Source organism: Zymoseptoria tritici, chromosome 8 (genome assembly GCF_000219625.1).
Source record: "Zymoseptoria tritici IPO323 chromosome 8, whole genome shotgun sequence".
Taxonomy (NCBI): Eukaryota; Fungi; Ascomycota; class Dothideomycetes; order Mycosphaerellales; family Mycosphaerellaceae; genus Zymoseptoria; species Zymoseptoria tritici.
Window position 1 is genome coordinate 955,901 of NC_018211.1, and position 24,698 is coordinate 980,598.

The 24,698-nt window shown below is 53.8% G+C and overlaps 11 protein-coding genes across 11 annotated transcripts; 6 read left to right on the forward strand and 5 right to left on the reverse strand.

Moving 5' to 3' along the window:
* Positions 1–6: 6 nt before the first annotated feature.
* On the forward strand, positions 7–3,702 carry MYCGRDRAFT_110412 (uncharacterized protein; the record flags this gene model as incomplete). The annotated part of the gene is made up of 5 exons (XM_003849947.1): positions 7–1,111; positions 1,255–1,302; positions 2,362–2,532; positions 2,590–2,842; positions 2,899–3,702. The coding sequence occupies 5 exons, from the start codon at positions 23–25 to the stop codon at positions 3,333–3,335; spliced, it is 1,998 nt and encodes a 665-aa protein (XP_003849995.1).
* Positions 3,703–4,388: 686 nt separating this feature from the next.
* On the reverse strand, positions 4,389–6,230 carry MYCGRDRAFT_74641 (uncharacterized protein; the record flags this gene model as incomplete). Its single annotated transcript, XM_003850379.1, has 2 exons — positions 4,389–5,615; positions 5,664–6,230. 2 exons carry the CDS (start codon positions 6,123–6,125, stop codon positions 4,389–4,391), a joined length of 1,689 nt encoding a protein of 562 aa, XP_003850427.1.
* Positions 6,231–7,910: 1,680 nt separating this feature from the next.
* MYCGRDRAFT_46276 (putative major facilitator superfamily transporter) lies at positions 7,911–9,765 on the reverse strand (the record flags this gene model as incomplete). The annotated part of the gene is made up of 3 exons (XM_003850378.1): positions 7,911–8,985; positions 9,104–9,555; positions 9,613–9,765. 3 exons carry the CDS (start codon positions 9,763–9,765, stop codon positions 7,911–7,913), a joined length of 1,680 nt encoding a protein of 559 aa, XP_003850426.1.
* Positions 9,766–10,446: 681 nt separating this feature from the next.
* Positions 10,447–11,044, forward strand: MYCGRDRAFT_46537 (uncharacterized protein; the record flags this gene model as incomplete). Its single annotated transcript, XM_003849948.1, has 2 exons — positions 10,447–10,582; positions 10,647–11,044. The coding sequence occupies 2 exons, from the start codon at positions 10,447–10,449 to the stop codon at positions 11,042–11,044; spliced, it is 534 nt and encodes a 177-aa protein (XP_003849996.1).
* Positions 11,045–11,284: 240 nt separating this feature from the next.
* On the reverse strand, positions 11,285–12,606 carry MYCGRDRAFT_74645 (uncharacterized protein; the record flags this gene model as incomplete). Its single annotated transcript, XM_003850377.1, has 2 exons — positions 11,285–12,390; positions 12,441–12,606. The coding sequence occupies 2 exons, from the start codon at positions 12,604–12,606 to the stop codon at positions 11,285–11,287; spliced, it is 1,272 nt and encodes a 423-aa protein (XP_003850425.1).
* Positions 12,607–13,518: 912 nt separating this feature from the next.
* MYCGRDRAFT_14857 (uncharacterized protein) lies at positions 13,519–14,388 on the forward strand (the record flags this gene model as incomplete). The annotated part of the gene is made up of 1 exon (XM_003849949.1): positions 13,519–14,388. A coding segment is annotated over one exon (870 nt), but the record flags the coding sequence as incomplete, so codon positions are not given.
* Positions 14,389–15,931: 1,543 nt separating this feature from the next.
* Positions 15,932–17,832, forward strand: MYCGRDRAFT_87116 (MFS transporter; the record flags this gene model as incomplete). Its single annotated transcript, XM_003849950.1, has 7 exons — positions 15,932–16,037; positions 16,099–16,207; positions 16,260–16,415; positions 16,473–16,593; positions 16,643–17,014; positions 17,066–17,544; positions 17,598–17,832. 7 exons carry the CDS (start codon positions 15,932–15,934, stop codon positions 17,830–17,832), a joined length of 1,578 nt encoding a protein of 525 aa, XP_003849998.1.
* Positions 17,833–18,014: 182 nt separating this feature from the next.
* On the reverse strand, positions 18,015–18,799 carry MYCGRDRAFT_87117 (uncharacterized protein; the record flags this gene model as incomplete). Its single annotated transcript, XM_003850376.1, has 2 exons — positions 18,015–18,683; positions 18,743–18,799. 2 exons carry the CDS (start codon positions 18,797–18,799, stop codon positions 18,015–18,017), a joined length of 726 nt encoding a protein of 241 aa, XP_003850424.1.
* A 439-nt stretch (positions 18,800–19,238) lies between these two features.
* On the forward strand, positions 19,239–20,316 carry MYCGRDRAFT_95098 (uncharacterized protein; the record flags this gene model as incomplete). The annotated part of the gene is made up of 5 exons (XM_003849951.1): positions 19,239–19,297; positions 19,411–19,765; positions 19,815–19,837; positions 19,996–20,114; positions 20,174–20,316. 5 exons carry the CDS (start codon positions 19,239–19,241, stop codon positions 20,314–20,316), a joined length of 699 nt encoding a protein of 232 aa, XP_003849999.1.
* Positions 20,317–20,634: 318 nt separating this feature from the next.
* MYCGRDRAFT_74650 (uncharacterized protein) lies at positions 20,635–22,217 on the reverse strand (the record flags this gene model as incomplete). Its single annotated transcript, XM_003850375.1, has 2 exons — positions 20,635–21,597; positions 21,647–22,217. 2 exons carry the CDS (start codon positions 22,028–22,030, stop codon positions 20,635–20,637), a joined length of 1,347 nt encoding a protein of 448 aa, XP_003850423.1.
* A 214-nt stretch (positions 22,218–22,431) lies between these two features.
* On the forward strand, positions 22,432–23,345 carry MYCGRDRAFT_100939 (uncharacterized protein; the record flags this gene model as incomplete). The annotated part of the gene is made up of 4 exons (XM_003849952.1): positions 22,432–22,581; positions 22,651–23,165; positions 23,221–23,253; positions 23,305–23,345. Coding segments are annotated over 4 exons (621 nt in total), but the record flags the coding sequence as incomplete, so codon positions are not given.
* Between the last annotated feature and the right edge of the window lie 1,353 nt (positions 23,346–24,698).

Genomic DNA, 24,698 nt, shown 5'->3' on the forward strand with positions numbered 1-24,698 from the left:
GTCCGCGATCCACTCATCTACAATGCCCATCGCTTTGGGCCTCGAAGGCTCAGCCAACAAGATTGGCGTCGGCGTGATCCTCCATTCGACTCCATCGCCGCCATCTCCTCATGATAGTGCTCACTCCGACGACGAGCAGGTCTCCTCGAAACGACCTCTAGCCCAGCCTGTTGAGATCCTCGCAAATCTTCGCCACACCTTCGTAGCGCCGCCTGGAGAGGGCTTTCTTCCGAAAGATGTTGCCAACCACCACAGACGATGGGTCGTTCGCCTCATCAAGCAGGCTATCAGCCAAGCCGGCGTAACTCTCGACGATGTTTCCTGTATCTGCTTTACGCAAGGACCCGGTATGGGCGCTCCACTCTCCTCCGTGGCCATGGCCGCGCGAAGTCTGGCTCTGCTTTGGAACAAGCCTCTGATTGGCGTCAATCATTGCGTCGGACACATTGAGATGGGAAGGACTATTACAGGTGCAGACAATCCAGTGGTATTGTATGTGAGTGGAGGGAACACTCAGGTTATCGCATATTCCGCTCAACGCTACAGGATCTTTGGAGAAGCATTGGATATTGCGGTTGGAAATTGCTTGGACAGATTCGCAAGAGTACTAGGAATCTCCAACGACCCTGCTCCGGGCTACAACATTGAGCAGCTGGCCAAGAACGGCAAAGTGCTGTTGGATCTGCCATACGCTGTCAAGGGAATGGATGTCAGTTTCTCCGGTATTCTCGCAAAAGTGGAAGAAATGGCTGGCAAGCTGGGAAAGGACTGGGTAGATTCTGAGAGTGGAGAGAAGGTCACAATGGAAGATTTATGCTTCACGCTGCAAGAGACGGTATTCGCCATGCTGGTGGAGATCACAGAACGTGCAATGGCCCACGTGGGAAGCACACAAGTACTAATTGTGGGTGGCGTTGGATGCAACTTGAGATTGCAGGACATGATGGGCATCATGGCTAGCGAGAGGGGCGGCAGCGTTTTTGCAACGGACGAGAGGTTCTGCATCGACAATGGCATCATGATCGCGCATGCTGGTCTGCTGGCCCATGAGATGGGCTACCGGACGAAGATGGAAGAGAGCATTTGCACTCAGCGATTCCGGACGGATGAAGTGTTGATCAACTGGAGGGACTGAAGGGCTTCCGACTCTGCTGCAACTCTGTTGCATTTCCTCTCAGCATGGGCAACATGTCACTTGCGCTTGGTGGCTGAATTAGGCCAAAGTGAAAGCAGGTCCTGGATCTCTTCACGCAGGTGATAGCTGAGTCCGGCATCGCGGCTACTATACCAGAGCCCGCGGCAGTATGTTTCTGCAAGGCTCTGGCTGCTTTGTCGATCCGCTTGCCAAAACAGCGGGCAAGCCATATGCCAGGTATCTTCAAGGTGCTGCGGGCTTGATGGACTCCGGACGATCTCTCGTACGATTTCCAAGGGTGAACTCGGCGACGGGCAAATGACTTATGCTGACATCCGGTCTGCACCCCTGCAACGAACTTTCGAGCAACGCCTCCACTGCGCCTCTAGGGGCTAAATGACGGACTAGCCGCCTCTACGAGGCCGCAGGACGTTACTCCACCCACGATACCCGCCCCCGAGCTCTCATGATCCGCCTTCTGGCCTCTTCCGACGAAGGCGGTTGCACATGTGAGACGTCGGCACGATCCACATACGTTCGCCTAGCAGCCCGGCGCGTCAGCATCTCGTGGCTGAGGCCTTGTGCCTATGTGTGAAGATTCGAGGATGATTCACACTTGATCGTGGGCTACGCTCTTGCAGAAGACACGTCATGCTCATCTGCTTCACTTCACAGCTGATGTCACGTGGCAAACGGTGCTTTGTGGTCACTACGGTATACCTACCTTAACATGCGCGGATGGGCGGATGGGCGCCTGATCTGCTCTAGCTTATTGCATTGTCCGATTGCCTACGAGCATATCAAGTAGCGAGTACCGCACATCTGGTACAACGCTCGTCTCCATATATCCCGCCTCTCTCTCTCTCGTGTCGTTTCCAAGACTTCTCGTTTCTTCTCTGCTGCTCCGCATTACAAGACACGGAAGTTCATTGTTCATTCACCTCCAAACTGAGTGGGGCTCAGACTCTGCATGTGAGGCAGGGGATGTTGCGCGCTTCGTGCATCAAAAGCCCGTCCTTCACTCTTCTTGTTCACCTGAGCCTGCAGATTCTGAGACATTTTGGTGGTGGCCCCACCTGAACGAGTGAAGCACCCACCTCAATGTGAGAAAGTGGGTGAATGGCACATGCAGAATGTCTATGATTGTGCCCAGCGACCAATGAGGACGCTGGAACAGCGCAGCAATGCGTGGTCCCAGCTCGGCGGTAGGACTATATGATCCTCAGCTCTGCCCCAACTCTCCTTCTTTCTTCCACATCCCCATCAGCTTTCTTGTCTACCCAGCAAACAAGCATACCGCTCTTTTCTTGTCTACCCAGCAAACAAGCATACCGCTCTCTTCCACCACCTTCAAGGCCAACCCAATACCATCAACTACGTACCATCACATCAGCAAGGTAAGCCGGAGTCACATCCTCCCCTCCATCCGCAGCGATCGTACTGACATGATCCAGATGTCTGCTCCCAGCACCCCTTCCGCGACCGCAGCCCCGGAGAAGTCCGACTTCTCTGAGCGCGACACCAAGCTTCTCGTCGCTGCCATGCTCTCACTCAAGTCCGGCGCTCCGGAGATCGACATCACCAAGTTCGTCAAGAACGGCGAGTTCAAGACCGCCAAGACCGCGCAGAACACCTGGGGCGTTCTCAAGAAGAAGCTCGCTGCGCTCAACCCCGCCGCTGAGGGCGATGACGAGGCTGTCGATGGTGGTGGGTGCTTCTCGTCTCCAAACAATACTTCAAGTCGGCTAATCATCATTCCACAGCTCCCGCCACTCCCGTCACCCCGAAGACCAAGGCTAAGGCCACCCCCAAGAAGCGTGTGAAGAAGGAGTCCTCCGAGGATGCTTCCGGTGGTGATGCCGACGGCGACGATCAGCCATCTCAGCCCAAGAAGCAGAAGACCCCGCGTGTCACTGCTGCGCAGAAGAAGGCCGAGGCCGCTGCTGCCGCCGCCGCCGCTGGTGGTGAAGCCCCCGCTGAGTCCACCGGCTCACCCATCAAGAAGAAGACGCCTCGCAAGGCTGCCGCCAAGAAGAGTGCTGCCGCGGTTGTCTCTGAGGACGGTGAGAAGGAGGCTGGAGCCAAGGCTGAGGACAAGGACGGAAAGGTCGCCGAGACTGCCGAGGAGGAGGTCGCTGCTGCTGCCACCGAGGAGGATACCGAGGAGGCTTCCGGCGACGTCAAGATGGAGGACGAGTAGCTTACCGGCTTTCTCTTTCTCTTCACCTCTTCGCTGATCTTTCAGCGTGATTTGCATTTTCAAAAGCGCGGGTTCGATACAAAAGATGGCATGAAACGAGGCTGACGACGACACGATTACGAGAACCGGTTGGACATGGCGTTTGGATCTTGGGAATTGGGTGCCTTTGAGGGTTCTTTCAAGATAGGTCGGAGTTGCTCTGCTGAAGACTCATGTCTCTCGGTGAGCTCCGGCTACAATACGAATCAACGCTTTTTCAAATTGTTATCTCTTCGGTGTGTGATGTGTGACAGAGTGAAGTTCCACGTTTGCCTTGGCACAGTCTTCAGGGGTAACAGGAGCTCTCGCTGAGGCGATTGGACATGATGCGTGTGATCCAGATTCCAGTGAGACGACGGTGACTTGATCGAAGCTCGGTACGACCTGGCTGCTGTGATGATGTTCTACAGTAGCTGAATAAGCCGACGGAATCACCGCCTCGTATATGCATGCATTGGCTAGGATAGTTCCGGGAACCGATCAATCTTCCTCCCGGTCCGCGGCATATGTTGCTGGAATGCTGTTCCGCATGCAGCGCTTTTTCCGATCCCGGCCTGCGAGACTCAACATTGGGATAGCTTGCCCTGCGAAGGATGCTTGCAAGGTTTGGTACGATATGATGAATCATTGTCCGCCCCGTGAAGCTATTCCGAGCCAATATGAAACCGAGCGCTTATCGACACGTTTATTGAATGTTGCTACATTGGACATGGTTTCCGTGGATTCTTCAGCTCTTGGCTGAGTCTACAAGCTGGGTATATAAACTCGCGGAGTGTCTTGTCGGAACCACTCAACATTCCCTTTCTGTCCCTCTGAAACTCCGACCCAAGACTCCAATTATGACTCCATACAACCCATGCGCTTCTTCGCAGCAGTCTTCTGCACCGACCTTTTTGCCGCCATCGCCGTCGTTCGCACTCCAAGCCAGCTGGAGGAACAAACCGCAAACTATGACTCGATCGCGGCAGCGGGCTCTTTGTCCAAATTGAGATGTTGTGGCAGACCGCACTTTAGCTAGACCAAGAGAAGAGCTCCTCGCGGCGGACAAGGTAGCGCAGCATTTAATCTGAGCTGAAAGTTCTTCTCCAGCACAGGCTCCACATGATCCAACGACGCACCATCACCAAGATCTTCCTCGTTTCTGGGCATCATCGCTTTCGCTGGCCAGCGCCTGTGCACCCAGTCCTGCATGTTGACTCCGTAGAGTGCCACCAACACGCACAGCCCACCAGCTGCGCAGCCGAGAAACGCACTGATGGAGCTCTGTAATCCAACCCCAATCGTGTCGACTATCGGACCGGTAAACATCGTCGCGAGAGCCGAGCCGGTGTACTGTACAATGTATTTGCTCGCGATGGCTTCCTGCCGATTCAAAGGCATGACTTCCGCACAATACGTGGCCAGACCAGCAAACGCCTCTAGTAGTGCGGCCGATGCGAAGAAGGCACTCACGATCGGCAACGCCAGACCGCCAACATGCCGGTCCAGTCCCCATCCAAATAGCAGTGACGCCAATGGGATGATTACGAACCAGCTGAGAAAGCCAGAACGTAACCTATCTTGAGGAAGCCGAATGCCGCCGCGTTGCTCGATCCACAATTTGACACTGCGATCTGAGGAAAAGCCGCCAAGGACGCTGCCGGCCAGAAAACCTCCAGCTGGTGATAGGTAGAATAGTCCGACGAGTGTTGGGGAGTTCAAGTTGTATTGCGTCCTTAAGAGATGCCCCGGGGACGACATGAGTGCGTAGCCAGACCAGCTGACTAGTGCGCAGGCCACATTGGTGAGCAGCAAATTAGGGTATCGCATGAGCGAAATTATCCTGATCGGGTTCCAGATGTGAAGCAGGTCTCGGATCGACGGATGCTTCAGAGTGGCTGCTTTGCCTCCCTTCTGTAGGAAGATCAGGGATAGGATCAAGCCCAGTGCTACCATCCCAGACTGAACCCATAGGACGACTCGCCAGGTGGTGTATGTCGTAATGACTCCAGCGACCAGTGGTCCGAGAGGCGGGCCCAAGACTGGGCCGCAGAGAAACAATCCAGTCGCAGCGCCTCGTCGGACTGGCGGGAAGTATTCGGCAATGATGGCTTGTCCAGTGACGTGGAAGAACGTGCCTTGAAAGCCGGATAGGACTCGGAAGAGGATGAATGTTTCGAGATTTGGAGCGAAGCTGGCAGCCAGTGTCCAGCCTAGCAGAGCAATGATACAGGCGTTCCATGCGTACAATCGTCCGCAGAGCTACGCATTGTCAGTGCCAGGTTCGACGGTTCGGATCTTCATGCATACCGGAATGATCGGTCCCCAAACAAAGCTTGAAAGACCCATGGCGAAAAGCAATCCCGCACTGGAATAGTTGATCGTGTTCGCTTGCGTGCCGAACTCTTCGGCGATCTGATCCGCTGCCGCAAGCAGTGAGGTACTGCTGAAGCATGCAGTCAACGTCAGGAAGCTGGTCGTAAAGACCACGAGCCATTTTTGGGCGGCTGGGGCGTCGTAGCCGGGCGAGTGCTCTTCCAGATCAACAACGATGGGAGTCGGAGGTGTTGATGAGGCGATGCTGCTTGAGCTGTGGTCCAACTTCTCACTGTCTCCCATTATCGAAGTTGCCGGTGTCGATGAGGCAATGCTGCTTGAGTTGTTATCCAGTTCATGAATGTCTCCCATGATTGAAGTCGCTGGTGTTGATGAGGCGATGTTGCTTGGGCTGTGATCCGGCGTCTCCATATCTCTCATCGACGAGTGTGCCATTGAAGTTATGATTGAAGCGATATCTTTGATGCCGTTGATGAAGCATCTTCCCACCAGTGCCGACGACGGCTTTTATATCACAGATGTTGACAGGATGGAAACGTCCACGATCTCCGCCGACACTCATGTAGGGAACTGTTACCACCAGATCACGAGGGTTCCGTTTCGGACACGCCGAGAGGCGTTCGGATGGCATGGTGCATGGGATGGAAAGCGGGTTCGGCATCGCCGTTTGCAGGCGATCGTCCACATGATGTCGGTGTCCTCGCTCGGCCATGGTTCGAGCAAGGTCTCTTCGCTCACGGTCATGTCCAATTTGGAAGCGGTGGCGTGCCATGTCGGGAGGAAGGTGTGTTCGTCGTATTCGAACGCCATGGTATATGGGCAAACATATTGGCAGTCTCCGACAGGGAGCTCTATTGGCGTGAATCGAAGCGTTGCCATACGTTGAATGTATGCAGCATGGTCGACGTAGACGGTCCAATCGGATCACCTTCTACGCAGCGCCTTCGGTTCCGGATTCCATCGTCAGATCGAAGGGTGGTGCCAATCCCATCAGTACGCTCCTTCTTTCATGCAGTGTAGTCATTTAGGTTTATTAGCCCGAGGCTATGTCGGTGGCGATATGCCAACATAAGGACTGCTTTGTACAGCCTTGCAAAAAAGGAGCACGGTAAGGAACCCGGTCTCCATACTGCCACACATTGCCGCTTTCGCCATGTTGGTGTTCTTACGACCTGTATTCAGCGTCCCAAAGGCTCGAGTGGAGGTACTTTGGGAGCCACGAGCGAGCCAGCTTCGCTCTATAACGAGGACTTCCGTGCTATCGTGTAGTGCTTCGTGCAACGTCTTCTCGTCTGTCAGTGCGAGCCATATCGGCTGAATGCTCGATCTCGGTCGTACAGTGTATACGCTTTGCTCGTTCGCAAGACTCTCGGCATTTTCGGTTGAGAAGCTTGCAGCACCAGAATCTCGGTGGGAATTGTGTGTATTCGCACGGCCACCACGCGGACCAGCTGTTCTCACCCCTTGCTGCGACCGTGGTAGACTTGATCTCCGTTCTTCTTCGAATGTTCGCGCCTCCGTGAGGTCGAGACTCGTGAAGATCACATCACGAGTGTACTGGAATATACCTTCGCGTCTGTGCGCAAAGGCGATCGCATGTCCACCTTGCTCGCCACTTGCTACGGTCGTCTGCTCAATGTCCGTTCTTGGTCGAAGAATGCCTGCCATTGGCTTGTATTGTAAAGCTTGAGACGAACCTTGATTGCGAAGCTTTTTTAATACGGGCGGTCAAGGAGTGCGAACCGGAAATCGTTCGGAGCGGCCGATGATAGATCGATCCCCGGCGGCGATTCGGACCGGTGCCAGGCTCAGGGATGGGGCGGGTTTCGCCGATGTCTATTTCAGATCTTACCTGAGGTGGACGCATGCGCCTCCTGGCGATGTCGATGGTGTAAAGCTTCTGGTTGCGCCACAATGCCATCAATGCCTGGCAGATTGGTTGAGCCTCTTCGTACAATTGAATACGTGCGTATGATCCCACGAAATCTTCCTGCGTCTCGAGGATGGCAGGGATACATGCCAGGGTGCAGATATGCCACGAGGGAGATGTCAATTCTGGCCAGGCCCCCCGTCTTCGATGCAAAGGTCGACATCTTGAATGCACGCATCGCACATGCTGCTGCCACAGCGACAATCATACTCTTGTTGGCCAGAGCCCACAAAGCCAGGAGCAGACAACGTGGCTGGATCTTCAACGTCTACAGCAACTGGCTGCACATGCTATGCCTCATTCACGACCTCACGCTTCTCTTTCAACCCGGTCTTGGTCTCCGTGTGCTCGGTGCTGAGATGGTTGTGTTGGATGAACAGACTCGCCAAAAATCCCACGCCTGCCACGACGCAGTACATGATCCACATGTTATGCAGCGACCACGCAAATGCGTCCTCCACTGCTGCTCGTTGCATTGGGTCTGTGATGCCTCCAATCAGATCCACGTTGGCAGCGGCCTTACCGGCAGAAAAGGCTTCGACGAGGTCGTTGCTAAGTCCGGCTCGAACCAAGTCACCGGCTCTCTTCTTCATGCCGTTCTGGAACACGACACCTCCGAGTACCAATGACATGGCAGTGGCCAGGTTTCGCGTGAAGCCAAAAGCTGCTGTCGCGGTTGCGGTATCGTCCTGGCTAGTCATTGCTTGTACAGCGACGAGGGGTGCTTCGAAGAGACAGCCGGATCCGACGCCGCCGATGATCAGCATTCCGACGATGACTGCTATCGGCGTATCCGGAGTGAACTGGACATAGAGTCCAGTCCCCAAGGTCAACAATGCCAAACCAACCCAGATAATCTCGCGATAGTGGCCAGTCTTGAGCATGATGACTCCATTCACGACGCCCATACACGCCTCCGGTACCACGTTTGGTAGGATCAGAACTCCGCTGCGCAGTGGCGAAGCTTGTTTGACTGATTGAAAGTACAGCGGCAAGTAGTACGAAACAGCGATGAACACCATGCCGTGGAAGAATGTGACCATAAAGGCGGCGACCGTCCCGCGATTGCGAAAGATGGCGAATGGTATGAGAGGGTATTGGGCCCATCTCTTCTCAGTGACGATAAAGACTCCGATCATGACGACGCCGAATGTAATTAGGCAGAGGACCGTAGCCGAGTTCCATGGAAAGAAGACACCTCCGAAGTTTAGGCCGAGCAGGAGCATGACTACAATCGAGATGATCGAAAGCGTGCCTAGCCAGTCAAACGCTGCGAGACCAGAAAGGATGGGCGTGCGAGGATTGTGGACGTCGAGGAATATGGTGAGGAGGACCAGACTACAAGCGCAAATAGGAAGATTGATCCTAACACCAAAGGTTATAAGGGTTAGCGATGCTCAGAAACACGGCGATACACACCTGGACCTGACGCGGGTCAAGACGGTCATGGACGCGGCAAGTCTGATATTCCTGGGAGGCTTACCAGAAGCACCACCTCCAGCTCACGTACTGCGTGAACGCACCGCCGATCAATGGTCCCGTACCACCTGCGAGTCCCCAGACAACGTTCGCGAAGCCCAGATAGAATGTCCTCTGCCTCATGCTGAAGATGTCGCTGATGACAATGTTCACCATCTGGAACAATCCACCCGCGGCGGTGCCCTGCAGGGCTCTTGCGGAAATGAGCATATTCACAGACGTCGATAGTGCTGCAATTATGCTCGCCCCTCCGAACAGCGTCACAGCACCAAGTATGGCAGGCTTCCGGCCGAAAATGTCGCTGAACTTGGCCCATATTGGTCCGCTGGCAGATACTGCGAGTAGATAGGCGCTGCCGATCCAGAAATAGCCGCTGGCGGAACGAAGCTGAGAGGTGATTGTTGGTATTGCCGTTGCGAGAATCGTGTGATCCAGGGCCGCGATCGAGAGAGCGAGCTATGATATGGTCAGATGGAGGAGATAATGGCAATTGTTTGTTCCATTCATACTCACGTAAAGTGCGGTAATGATCGCGGCCTTGCGAAACTTTGTGCGAGGAGCTTTGAAAGAGCCATTGTCCTCGACATGCAATTGATCAATCCCAGATGCCTCCAATGGTCGTTCGCTTGTGGACGCGCGTGATGGTTGGACTTCCACAGCTCCCATCGTGGCAACAAGAGTCTAGCGCGCCAATAAAAAATGCCGGTATCGTAATGTTATAGCAAGAAAAGGGACACAAAGATACAGGAGAGACAAGGATTCTGGCCGCTTACTGATCAAAGTACGCCATTCAATTGCAGTCCGTATACTTGCAGCTGGAAGCAGAGGATGAGGTGCCTCTCGAATCGTATCTTTCTCCTCACTTCAATTAGCGGTCCATCGTCCCGCCCTGCCGGCATGGCATTATTCGTAGCAAATGGTATGCACAAGCACATGATGGCACCAGGTCCGCGAGCAGCGCAGGTCGTCCATCTCACAGGATGTCATTCATCGAGCGACATCACATGCGATCGAATTCAAGATATGTTGTATCGGGTCAATTTGCCTTCGACGTGAAAAAGAAACGGCGTGAAGCGAACGGGAGATTTGGGCCAGACGGCTGACTGATCCAGAAAGTGGACCCTGGACGAACTTGGGCTACGTTGCCGCACCTGCCTCTTGTCTTGCGACCACAATTTTGATTCCAACTTCAACACCCTCATCGCACAGCGCTACAACCATACCCATTCCTCCGGATCGCTCAAAAATACCGCAATCATGAATCCGCAGATCACTAATCTTGTAGTCATTCTTGTGCGAATACGAAAATCCTGGGAGCTTGCGCATGGCTAACTATACCTCCAGGTAATGATGCAAGCCAGCAAGAAGATTCCCTTCGAGGATCCGATGGTCCTGATGGGAGTTCGCGGCCTGTACATCTTCAGCAACGTCCTCATCCTGGGCATCTACCTCTACGTCAAGGCGCAAATCGACAGGAAGCGCGGTAAGCCTTTCCCCATTCTCAACAACCCTGCGTGCATCCGTACTGACATCCAACCCTCTCCCAGACATGACCGTTCTCAAATACGTCGAGCCCGCCCCAATGGGCAGCACCGAAGAGCCCAAAGCCGTCACCACCACCGTCCACGCCTACGACCAGCAGCAACTCAAAGCCCTCTTCAAGTCGCAGCTCATGGGCGTCGGCATGATGTGCGTGATGCACCTGTACTTCAAATACACCAACCCGCTCCTGATCCAGTCGATCATCCCGCTCAAGGGCGCCTTCGAGGGAAACTTGGTCAAGGTGCACTTGTTGGGCAAGCCGGCGAGCGGCGATCTCAAGCGCCCGTGGAAGGCCGCTGGTGGCATGATGGGTGCTATGCAGGGTGCGGGGGAGATCAAGACGGATAAGAAGAGCATCGAGGCTGCGGAGAAGGCTGGTCGTGGTGGTGCTAAGGAGGAGTAAGGGCTCCGAGAGACAAATGTGCATATACATGGATAAGTGGAAAGGGCGGTCGCAAGCTGAGCGAAGATAGGGTGAGAGGTTGTATCGCATTGCAGAGCGCCAAGACCCGCGCCTGTTATTCTTGGTTCAAAAGCATAGTCACAGCAATTTGCAATACGAGGGAGGGAAACGATGTGCAAAGTTGGGTTTCAATTCCTCTGACTGCCGGTCGCCCGGACTCTAGCTGTAGCTCGGTCATCACTACCGAATGATCATGTTCTCATTTCCTGGTCCCGTTCCAATGTACTTGATCCGCACGCCGACGAAGTCCTCAATGAACTGGACGTATTTACGCGCGTTCTCTGGCAGCTCCTCCCATTTCCGCATGCCCACTGTGTCTGTCTTCCATCCGGGAAGAGTCTCGTAGATGACCTCGAGATTGTCCAAAACGCTGAGATCAGCCGGGAACGAGGTAATTGTCTGTTGGTTTTTCGTGTTCTTGTAGCCGGTCGCGACCTTGATCTCGTCGAAATCGTCCAGAATGTCGAGCTTGGTCAAGTTGATGGCATCGTACCAGTTGATCGAGTTGGAGAATTTGACCACAACCAGATCCAGCCAGCCACAGCGCCTCGAACGGCCGGTTGTGACACCAACTTCTCTGCCAATCTTCTGCAGCTTCTGACCGATCTCGTTGTCCTGTTCACTCGGGAATGGTCCGGAGCCGACGCGAGTCGTGTAAGCTTTCACCACTCCGATGGTTTCGTGAATTTTGCGAGGGTTGATGTGCAGACCAGTGAAAACGCCTCCAAGACCAGTGTTGGACGATGTGACGAATGGGTATGTTCCATTGTCGATATCCAGCATAAGAGCTTGGCTGCCTTCTACCAGCATCTTGACATTGCCCTTCACGGCCGACTCAATGAGAGGCACCTGGTCCACGACGTACGACTTGAGCTTCTCGCGGTAGCCGTCGAATCGCTTGATCTCGTCCTCCTCGTCATAGACAAGCAAGTCGCCGTAGCGCTTCCTGAAGCCAGCAGCAAGGTGACGAAGCTTCGAATCGAACAGGGGCTTGTCAAAGATGTCCGCGACGTGGATGCCGCTGCGCTGCGCCTTGGTGGAGTATGTTGGTCCAATTCCCTTGCCAGTAGTGCCGATGTTGGCCTTGCCCAATTCCACCTCTTCTAGTCCGTCCACGCGGGTGTGCAGGTCCAGATCGACATGGGCGCGGTCGCTCACGAGAATGCGGTCTTGGGTGTTGATTCCGTTTGACTCCAGTTGCTCGATCTCCTTGAAGAAGTTGGGAACGTGGACAACACAGCCAGTGCCAACGAGGTTGACACAGCCGTCTGTGAGGACTCCAGATGCTGTAATACGTCAGCTCAGTTGCGATCGACTTCCTCACCATGCCACTCACGCAGAATGTGCACATCAAACGTCTTGCCGTTCTTCACAATCGTATGTCCCGCATTGTGTCCGCCTTGCGCGCGGCAGCACAACTGGATCCCGCTGCTCGCAATGACATCGACAATCTTGCCCTTGCCTTCGTCACCCCACTGCGCTCCCAAAATGATCGTAGCCATGGTGTATGCGGTGAAGTCTCGTCGAAGTCGCCATTTTATTAGAGAAGGTTCAGTTGGGTGATCGATTTTCTACCACCACCTTGCCCGCTTGGGTTCCTCCAATGGCTCATTTAACCCCTCGTTGCAGCCTAAGGCAGGAAGAAACAGACCATGCCAGCATCACTTCGCCTCACTACTCCCCCGTCTCACTTTCATCGCCACGATCAAATACGTGTACAACTCTGCCACGTCGTTGACCAACAAGACTAGATCTGCGCTATCAGTTGTCGCCATATAGATACCTTACTCACATTCTGGCCAACGCCATGCCAGAAGGCTCAACCCATCGCTGCCAGCACAGGAAGCTATCACGGCTTCATGAACATCAACATGGCTGAATGTCCGTTCTGCGGCTTCTACAGCAATGAATACGCTGTTCAACTGCACATTGAGCAGCAGCACACCGAAGACTCTCCATTCGTGTCACAGACACAAGAACCCGTTGCACCAGCGGCTCCGGTGTCAGAACACAACGCTTCGCGCACATCTGCAGAGTGGACACGATGCACACGTGAAGGCTGTGGTGAGCTCATCCCATTAGCCGGGATCGATGAACACCTCGACCTTCACATGGCTCTCGACCTGTCGCAAGAAGAAGACCGACCGCCTTTGCCTCCACGATTACGGCCGCAGACACAAGCTGTTGCCGCACGCCCCGGCTCGCAGCCTGCGACTCAGTCACCGGAAGACAGGAAGGAGCTTATCGAAACGTCGGCCTCCAAGGTCTCCAAAGCCGGAAGTAAAAGCAAATCTTCAACATCAGCTGGCAAGTCTCGCGATGGAAGTCTCCTTAGCTACTTCTCCGGAGGATCATCCCACAGCACTGGTCGGAAGCCTCCGACTAAATTCTACAAGCTTCTCGGACCTCGAACGCCGGGTCGATTAGGAAAGCGCGAACTAGGTCCGCATGCATTCGAGCGGGAGATGCCTGCGGAGGTCCGACGTCGATTGGAGGAAGATACGAAACCGAGAGAAGTCAACCGAATCGGCAAGAACGGCAAGATCGTACGTGAAAGGCATGTTTCGAATGAGACCACTGGATTGGTACCGGTGCTGGCCGACTTGTGCGCTATGGAGGACACTACGACCGTGGCTTACCTCTGCCACCCGAGCACAAAGCATATCCACAAAGTGAAGTGCGATGGCGACTTTTGCGGCTATTGGAGTACGCAGATGGTTTTGTCATACGTCCAACATGTCAACCCAGACGGACCACAAACTCTGCCAAACGTGCTCAAGATGCAAAGTTATATCGAACAGGCATGGGATCGTGGCATCGGCGCTCACGGCAGAATTGAAACTGGGGGCATCTACAACACCAGAAAGTGGATTGGCACACACGAAGCTGTCGCGTTTTTCACTCGTATCGATGTTGGTGTTGATGCGCTCGCGTTCGAACAGCCAAAGGACCGCAATGGAAATACCGCCGTTCAAGAACTCTTGGATCACGTTGAAGCCTACTTCATGAGCGCCATCGAGTTTGAGGAATATGGGACGTCGCGCGTCACGCAATTGCCGCCCATCTTCTTCCAACGGCTCGGCCACTCAATGGCAATCGTTGGAATCGAGAGGAAAGTGGACGAGACGCGAAACTTGCTGGTCTTCGATTCTTCGCATGCGACGTCTGAGACGATGAAGAAGCTCGTTGCAACCGGTCGCGCAACTGCTTCAGTTCGGAGGCTCCTGGACGTGTATCGAAGATCTGACTGGTCTCTTTCGAAGTGGAATGAGTTTGAGATCATCGTGTATGTCTTTGTTCAAGGCTCCGTGAAGGACTTCGCTGACCTGTTTACAGGCCCCACGTGAAGGACGACAAAGCCAGTCCGGATCCGGACCCGCTCATATGATCGATTTGAGTAATTCGGTGGACGTCGCGTTTACTCAATCGGTTTCAGCTACGCGCGGTAATGGCAGGCAGGCCTGCGATAATCTGTTCCTTTGATTGCCCCTCCGAATCGAACACATTCAATAGGAAGTTGGTCCGGAGCCAGGAACTATTCCTTGCAGTCGGTCCTACTCCGCCTCGCGACCCCTGTCTACCAAGCCTGCGCCACGTCGAACGTACGCTTGCTCGAGAATCACCCACCGATCGCTCTCACTACGACTGCTGCAAACACTGGACAAGGATCTACAATGCCCAGCTCTTCCTTATTGGTGGTTATGCGCACAAGCATTCGACATGTCGTTGGCCATGCATTGGGGCTGACTCGGCCCTACGTCGCGCACATCCTCTGATTGCGTACTCAGGTTCGCCAAGAACGATGGATACTCTGGGCACTATGAAGACGATGCGAAGCAAAGATGAAGACGTTGATATTGACGATCCGAAAGCCTTCCGTCTCCAGCGTTCTTGCTTTGGTGCGAGATGGGACGTGAGATCCATCGAGGTAGGTGTTTCTAATCTTCCCATGTTTTAACCTGATTTCGACACGTGAACGTTTCCGTTCTCATTATTCTTTCATCGCCGTGGTGCTGTAGCACCAGATCACGTGCTACACAACTCGCAGAGTTCTGCGCGATAGAGCTTGGCTCAATCCTGAAGGTCAGCTTCACATCATTGCGCGATGAAACCCTAAGCCCTAGCCGGGGTAGCATCGGATTGGAGTACTACGGCCGAGTGCTCAGGCTGGCACGCAGTCGAACATCGCTGGCTGCGCATGCATACCATAGCTATGGTATGCTGCCAGAGCTCCGACCACTGGGATGAGTGGGTGAGCCGCATAACCCGATGTGCCGGCATCACTGTTTACTTTTATGCGTAATCGCATGAATGATACTACCTGTGTTCCCGGCCAGACCGCGATTTCCAAACCGCGCAGGTCCACCTCGTTCGGTGCAATTGAAGCGACCGCGAAGATACGTTGTTGAAGAGCTCTGGGGAATTTTTGATGCAGTACCGATTCTGATGCAGAACTCTCAATTTTCCTCGCTACGATCGTCGTATAACTTTCGCTCGATTGGCTGAGATTGTGCAGTTTGAGCGGGAGAACGGAGGTTCTTCGACCACCGTGGCACGAGTGCGGCCGTACCACAACCTCACTGGCTCTCGGACATGCCTTCTTGGCATGTACCAAGAGTGTTGGAGTCTTGGAGAACATGGGGTCGATTGTGGGGACTCCACACCATAGATGCTGGCAGCATGGACGGACCTTTGTCCATAAAACGGGCACGCTCCTGGTGGACTCTGTTCGGCGATCGATGTTCAATTCACTTCATTTCCGTCCCTCACACTCTTTCTTCCGACGAAGAGAAAAATCAGTCGCATCGCCTCAGGACAGAAAGCGTTATGGGTCTCGCTTTGAAGAAGCCTGAAGGCGAGCCGGGAGCGGCATGGCCTGCCATTGTGATCGGTCTGTTTGTTGCGTTCGGAGGAGTGCTCTTTGGCTATGATAGTGAGTGGATCAGAAAGTCGTCAGTACCCGTCCAAGAGGTCTGTACCTGACGCATGCATAGCTGGTATTATCAGTGGCATTCTTGCCATGAAGTACTGGATCAATTCATTCACCACTGGAGACAATACGGCCATCACAACCTCCGAGGACTCGCTCATCGTTTCGATTTTGTCCGTCCCTTTCATGATTAATGGCATTTGGGACCGTACTGACATAGAGCAGGTCCCTTGGTACCTTCCTCGGCGCTTTGCTGGCTGCTCCTGTTTCCGACTTCCTCGGTCGACGATGGGGAATCATCTCTTCCACCGCTTGCATATTCAATTTTGGAGTCATCCTGCAGACTATCTCTACTTCACAGCCGTTGTTCATCGCCGGCAGGTTCGTTGAAAACTTCCCTTGGGCAGGCCTTCTTTGCAAGCTGACTGAACGCCGCAGGTTTTTCGCTGGTCTCGGCGTTGGTTTGATTTCTGCCATGATTCCTCTCTATCAGAGTGAGACTGCACCAAAGTGGATTCGTGGAACCATCGTTGGTGCCTACCAGCTAGCCATCACAATAGTAAGACTATCCAAGTGGAAGAGGATGGACTAAAGACTGACACTGACAGGGACTCTTCCTCGCCGCCATTGTCAACTACTCCACCAAGGACCGTAACGACAGTGGCAGCTACCGCATTCCGATCGCTGTTCAGTTCCTGTGGGCTCTGATCATCTGTATTGGCCTGTTCTTCCTCCCAGAGACTCCAAGATTCCTCATCAAACAAGACAAGTATGAGGCAGCGGCAAAAGCTCTGGCCAAGCTCCGCCGTCTGCCTCCGGATCATCCTGCAATCGTCGACGAATTGTCTGAAGTTGATGCCAACCATCGATACGAACTCAGTATTGCGAAAGCATCCTATGGAGAATGCTTCAGAGGCACAGTCTTCAAGCGTTTGTTGACAGGCTGCTTGTTGCAAGCCTTGCAACAGCTTAGTGGTGTGGTGAGCATAACATCGCCTCATGCAAGTGACACGGTGGACTGACAATAATAGAACTTCATATTTTACTACGGGACCAAGTATTTCGAGCGAGCGGGCTTCCAGTCTGGCGGTTTCACCATCCAAGTAATCACAAACTGCGTCAATGTCGGCTCTACGCTGCCCGGGCTTTACCTCGTTGAGAAACTTGGACGCCGCAACTTGCTCCTCTTCGGAGCCATCGGCATGACAATCAGCCAGTTCCTCGTCGCCATCGTGGGTGTAGCGACCGATCCGGACAATCTATCTGGACAACGTGCCGCGATCTCGTTCGTGTGCATCTACATCTTCTTCTTCGCTTGCTCCTGGGGTCCCGTTGCCTGGGTTGTGACAGGAGAACTGTTCCCGCTCAAAGTTCGAGCGAAGTGTCTTTCGATGACGACCGCCACGAATTGGCTATTCAACTTTGCTATTGCGTATGCGACGCCATACATGGTCAATGAGGACCGCGCAAATTTGGGATCGAAGGTGTTCTTCATCTGGGGTTCCTGCTGGTAAGTGTTGGTTTTACAGGATCTCGACGAGCAGCTCACTGACTTGTGTCTAGCTTCTTCTGCATCGCTTTTGTCTACTTCATGATCTACGAGACCAAGAACATGACCCTCGAGCAGGTAGACGAACTCTACACTCGTGTCAGCAAGGCTTGGAAGAGCCCTGGCTTCGTGCCGTCAGTGTCCTTCACAGATATCAGAGCCGGCGAGAAGGGACAGCGTGGTGAGAGTATCGTGGAGGCTGCGGAGCGGAAAGCCAGTATATCGACTCAGGAAGTCGTCAGATCCTGATCGAATGATCGAACTCGACAATTACGAGTCGGTATTGGCGGCGTATCAGGGTTGCTCACCGCAGCAGCAGACATGTCTCATAAGATTCATTTGAGCTCCACTTTAGCTTCTTATCACAGGCACCAAACTATTGCAGGAAGGTCTCTTGATAACTTTTCTGCTTTCCTGGATGAACAGCATTTTCATTGCTTGCCATTCGTCTCTGAAGGCGCCACTTCGGCCTCTTCCCCATTTGCCATCGCCCGATTCCCACTCGCATTGCCCTCCAACCCGACCAACATCTTCGGATCACCAGGCACCACCATCTCAAATAAGCTCTCCGGCCTCACCACTGCATATTGATAGTATCCACACCTCGCGATCGGCATAGCTTTCCCTAGGTCAACCAACCCATCCGTCAAAATCCTCTCATCGATATGAACACCGATCACTCGCCCAATAACAACGTCGACCGTACCCATCGGCGGATTACCAGGCAGTCGTATCGTCGAGTGATACTTGCACTCGAACTTGATAGGCGACGCTTTCACCATTGGAACGTTGATGAGACTAGCTTCCTCCTTCTCCAGTCCGATCTTCTCGAACTCGTCAACGTCCGGAGATAAATACTCGGCCGAAGCATTGACCGCTTCCCGCAAGTCCCAAGTCGCCATATTCCAGACGAACTCTCCTGAACTCTCAGCGTTGACCACGGTGTCCTTGCGGTTGCCGTCAAAGGTCTGGTTTGAAGAGAACATGACGTATGGAGGGTCGAAAGTGAGGTTGTTGAATTGTGAATATGGAGCGAGATTGTCCACGCCTGTTCTTGAGCGAGTCGCTATCCAGCCGATTGGTCGTGGAGTGACGCAAGACTAGGATATATTAGGCTCGTTTTATCTTAGGGTTGTTGTGAGGATGTTGTGGAGATCACCTTGAATGGATCTCGGGGCAGACCGTGGCTGGTCGAACCCGGCTCGTAGAAGACCATGGTCGTGGACTCTTCGCGTTCTTTTAAAGCTGTCTAGATGCTGAATTTTTGGTAGATTTTGGCTATTGGTGCTTCAAAGTAAAAGGCATTGAGTGCTCAAGTAGGAGTAGGAGATGCTCCGCACTCGGACTGCCGAAGCCAGTGCCGGGGACCGGCTTCTACGGTGTCGAAGAGCCGACGACACGGCATAACACGGCATGTCTCTTAACAATAGAGGGTATGCGAAATGGTCTCAACCCAGTCATTACTTCCTCGTCGTCAGGCTCCAATAACGGCTCATCATGAGCCAGCGTCGAGGCTCAACGGCGATAGCGTGCTAAGACCGCAAACAGTTCCACACCGCCGACGATATCACAAAGTGCTATATAGACGACCCTGTGCTGCTACGACTTCACGGTAGCATCTGCCGATTCCCTAGTCGATCATTTCCACTGCCACCATGTTTCAACGCTTCGACGTGAACACCAAAGGCACCGACCTCGCCCAAGACCTGGCACCGTATATCGCGGGAAAGACATTGCTAATCACGGGCGTGTCTCCCGGCGGACTTGGAGCGTTCTTCGCAGAAACAATCTCGTCTCTGGAACAGGGCCTGAAGCTATTGATCCTAGCTGGTCGCAGTCTTTCCAAGCTGAAAGAAACTCAAGACAAGACTCAAAAGTGGAGGTCCGACCTCTCGTGCTGGATCTCCAATCATTCGACTCAGTCCGCGCCGCTGCGAAAGAGGTCATTGCCCAGACAGAGCACATCGATGTGCTCGTGAACAATGCGGGCGTCATGGCACCGCCGTACTCCAAGACAATTGACGGCTTTGAGTCGACATTTCAGACAAATCACTTGTCCCACTTCCTGTTCACGAATCTAATCATGGAGAAGCTCATGTCCGCTCCTGAACCGAGAGTAGTAGTAGTCAGTAGCGATGGCTATCGACTCGGCCATGTTCGATACAATGACTACAACTTCCACGTGAGACTGTACAAATCTTAGTGGATTCCTGCAACTGACAGCTCCTTAGGACGGCGAGAGCTATAATCCATGGTTAGCATACGGCCAATCAAAGAGTGCAAACCATCTCTTCGCTCGCGAGCTCGCTGTGCGACTCGACTCGAGAGGTCTGACAGCCGTTGGGATTCATTCTGGCGTCATCATAAGCAGTATAACTCGGGAGTGCACACGAGAGACGAACTGATGGCCAGCTTGACAAGACGCGACATCGAAGTCGGTGCTCCGCAAGCTTGGGCTGGATTGGATGTCATCGGTGAAGACCAGGGGATCGCCACGCACGTCTTTGCTGCGTTCTCGCCCGAGGTGAAAGGTAAGTTGAACTCTTCGCTTTTGTGGATCTGCTCCGGACCGGCAACTGACGAGATGTAGAATTCAACGGTGGCTACCTTGAGAAGCTGCAACAGGTGCCGTTTCCAGATGAGAGCATATACCCGTGGGCGATCGGCGAGCTTGAGCAGCGAAGATGCTGGAAGTTAAGTGAGGAGCTTGTGGGTCGGGTCTTTAAGTACTGAATGTTGGGATGGAAGGCGAGAGAGATGAATAGCTGATGCGAAAGAGCTTACAAAGTACATTCTGTAGTCCTGTAGACGTTTCCGCAGACTCAAGTGTTCTCCATCGCTCCTTGAGAGCTCTCGTGGCGTGACGGATGTAAGCATCCATGTGGCGCTTTTTCCAAGGCTTTAGCTGATTACAGTCGTTAGAGCCTCTGTACTCCTAATTCTGCTGTTCTGTCGAGTGCATTTGCCAACAGGTCACAGCTTTCCATGCCCCAAGCTCGCCGCTTGCTACTGTCGTCAACATCTTTTAGTGGTCTGCTTTCTGTTCTTGCTTCATTCGAGAGGCGCTGCTGCGGTACCGTTGCTCATACCCATGCCCATATTCATCGACATATCTGGTAGCGCCGGCATTTGCCCGTTCATGGACATGTCGCCCACCGCAGGCATACCCATCGGCATCGGTTGTAGCGCATCGAAAGCGAGCTCCGGTGGCACACTGAACAGGCAATAGATCCTACCATCGAGACTGTCGCCGTCGAAGAGTGCGAAGTTCTGGATCGGTTGCTCGCGCTTGCCCAGAACGTTGATCACATCCTCGCTGAGGCGGCCGCCGACAAAGGCCGCGGTCGGTGTGATCTCGGAACCGATATTCTGCATGAAGCTACGGAGAAAGTCGGCACGAAGAGTCTCTTGTGGCAGTTGAAGTTCGCGCAGCTTCGTGGTAGCGAGTGTGGTGAACGAGACGATATCCTGTTGACTGGCCTCGGGAAATTTGCCGAAGGTACGTTGAAAGTCGAAGAGTGCGCGCAGGCAAGGGAGCAAAGCAGGCACAGCTTTGAGCTTGCGGCGATTGCCCAGGATATCCGGAGGCAGCGGCGAAGAGTTGGCCAGGATGAGCGGGCAGTAAACCTCTTGCTTCTTGACGATCTCGGTGTTCTTACCGTTGTTCTCCTTTCTCTCGGTGACGCCGATGACGGAACGGGTCAACGTCTCAGCAGCGATTGCGGTCGGCACGTTGGACTTCTCCCGCTCGATGACGAACTCGTGGCCCACCAGATCGGAGAAGATGTATCCGTAGAAACCATGAATGCCAGCAGCGTAGAATGGTCTGCTCGCCACACGAGCTGCGGTATTGATCAGGGAGAGAGTCATCATATCGTGATCGCATGCTATTATGCAGTCGAATGGAGCGTAGTATGTTTCCGTTTGAGTGAGGAGTTGCTGTAAGCTGCCACCGGACTTGACGGTCACTCGAGGATTGAGCTCTTGTATTCTCGGGATGGCCGACGCGGCGCGCTGTCAGGATGTTAGAGTTGTTTCCTCCATTACACGCACGTCGACTTACCGGCTTGCCGACATCTTCTTCGCGAAGAAAGTACTGTGCTCCGAGATCCTCTTCGGTGACTGGGTCTTCGTCGATAATCGTGAGCGAGCTGACTCCAGCAAGCGTGAGGTTCTTTGCGATCTCAGTGCCGAGCGCACGAAGCGACACCAAAAGAATGTTGGCGGAGCGAATGCGCTGTTGCGCTTCAGCTCCCCAGAGACGAATCTGGCGGTCGTATTGGGCCATCTCATCGGCGCTCAGTCCGGGTGCCATCGTGGTCGTGTCGCTAGTGGAAATTCCGTTGGTCGCGGGTGGAAGAGAGTTTGTGTTGTCGCCGTGGGTGCCATTGGCGCCGTTCGATGGCTCGACCGTAGGCACATCGACGTGCTCTGTGGGTGCCGACATTCTTGTACTGAAAGAGCGGTCGCTCTTGCCGTGGACCACGTTTGTCGCTGTCACAAGCGAAGTAAATCCGAAGTGAATGAAAAGGAGGAACTGGCTCGGCTTGAAGGTTTTGTTGGCGAGTCGCGAAGATGATATGCTTCGCCGACGACGTTATGCAAGCTCTGGCGCAGGCTTGATGTTTCGATGTTGCGTTCCACAGGCAGAATGATGTTGGTGAAGAAGAGAGGTTCCTGTTCGTGAACTTCTTGAAGATCGCACTGGCCAATCCCTGCATGTCGGTTCGGACGCTCCCGTTACCGCTAGCGGCGCCGGCGACGACTCCATCGCATGCAAGCCCCCCACATTGCGCTTCATGCTTAATGCCTCTCACATGATCATTACAAGTCGCGATACAGCCCGTCTTTGATCCTTCATTCCCTCTCACAAGACTGAGCTATATTTCAGACTCGACATTCATACTGCACTACTTTATTCCCCCGACCACCTAGCAGATCGTAGGGAAAGACGGCAGCATCGATATGCCAGACCCTCGGCTGCTTCGTGCACTGCGTGTATGTTCCCAAGGACATTCACGTGCCACGCGCGGCCATCGTCAGACTGTCAGCTGACATAGCCGACAGTACGGACTGTACGATGAGCCACCAGCGTCTACCGGGTCGTCAACACCGCATACTCGCCGCCGTCGCCTCCAGCAAGCCTTGAGAGCCACCGCAGATATGGCGGCCAATGATCTCGCGGAGATGGGAGCCTCAACGCATCCGTCACGACGAGCACTTATCGAACCGCTTCAGCGACGTCGCCAGCGTTCGCCGAGTGCAGAGCTACAGGACGAGCAAGCAGAAGAGGACAACAGGCGGCGGAGGTCTAAGCGGAGAAGGCTGGAATATGACCATTCCCCGACACCACAACTACCCATCAAGTACGGCCATTACGGTCAAGTAGAAGCTGGAAGATTGAAGTTGAACATAATCAGTTGCGATGGTGGCGAGCACAGAGATCCACGCCATCCAAGTACCTACCTGGGGGCGCAGAACTTGCTCCGGCACGACAAGAGCGTGTACTGTTCTGATAGACCAAGCAGCGGCATAGTATTTCGGCATGCGGACGACACACCGTTTTGTCTCGAAAAGCTGCAGTAAATAAATCACTCCTGTTTTCCTTTCTTTTTCCTTCCGCTGACGACGGTGTAGCATCGTTTCTCCTGAGCATGGTTTCTCTGCACCGTACATCTCTTCCATTCTCAACTTACGCTGACACTGACTGACACGTTTCAGCGTCCGTGAAGGAATCGTTTACGTTGCCATGACTCTGGCGGATTTGCAAAAGTATATGGATCCGCCACAACACGCCAGGCTCCACGGCATTCATACGCCTCCTTACGGTCGGCGCCGAAGCTTTCGTCAGTCACCAGAGCTTCTGACCTTCGCCGATGCACTTCGGGACCCGACCTTGAACGATGCTGCTGATGCTCAAAATGATGAACATTCTTTCCAACCCTTTGGCATGGTCGAAGATGCCTACAGTGGAAGCAGATTCAGCTTTGACCGTTACGACTCAGAGGCGCATTGCGAAGGCACCTCATCCGCCGAACCCGACGACATCATTGTCTCTGCCGAGAGCAGTACCTTTCCCGTGACTCTCCTCAGCGACGAAGAAGCAGGACCAGAGGACAACTCCACGCAAGAAGTGCTCGACTTCCGGCTGCAACGACTGCACAACATGCGGCGTCGGCTAGAGATGCAAAGCATAGAACGCGAACGAGAGCGAGATCGTGAACGCGACGAGCGCTGGACAGGCGTCAATGCTACACGACTCGGCCAAGGCGGTGACCGAAGTTCCTCGTGGGGTCTACGGCACTTGGACGCCATGATGGCCCGCTCTCGCATGGAGGACTCACCACAACGAGACGAAGCAGGTCATGATGGCCAGCATGATCTATACACCTATCATCAAAATTCACAATCTTACTACTCGAAGCGTGGCCAACCGGAGGAGACTGAGTACTACGATGATGGCATCTTGGATCCAAAGGTCACTCGAGCGCGCTTTCGCATCCGCGAGGGAAAGTGCAAGATCGCCATCAAGTTCGAACCTGCCGTATCTGGGAGATTCATTCTGATCAAGCTCTGGGCGCATCGGTCGAACGTCGACGTGCAGAGCGTTATTGCGAAGGGCTACGGCGGGTCAAGATTCTTTCCGGCGGTCGAGTTCCGATGACACGTGCCATGCAGCCATGACGAGTGAGTAAGGCGAGCGTCAATGACTTTTGTGATCCACAGTAGGCGATCAAGTTCGGTCTGACGAACCCAATCGTTGAAGGCTACAAAATAAAAACTCGCTCACGTCCTTTACACCCATTTCAGCTCTCACTTCTGTCTTTCAGCATCGTTTATCACCACGTTCTCCTCGCTCGACTTTGACCACAGAACAGACTTGATCTGCGCAGCTTCCATCCGCAATCAATGCAGAGCCGCGTTCTCTTCACTGGGTGTAGTGGCTGGCGTGCTCTTCTCAGACGTTGCCGTAACGTTGGTAATCTTCTGGACTCAAGTCAGCAGGATCTCAATGTTCCCAGGATGCGGGTCAACGTACGCCGTCGTCATGCACCAAGTTGGGACCGTCCATGCCGATGCAAAAGTGCGATACGGGCTGGTGGGATTCGGAGTCG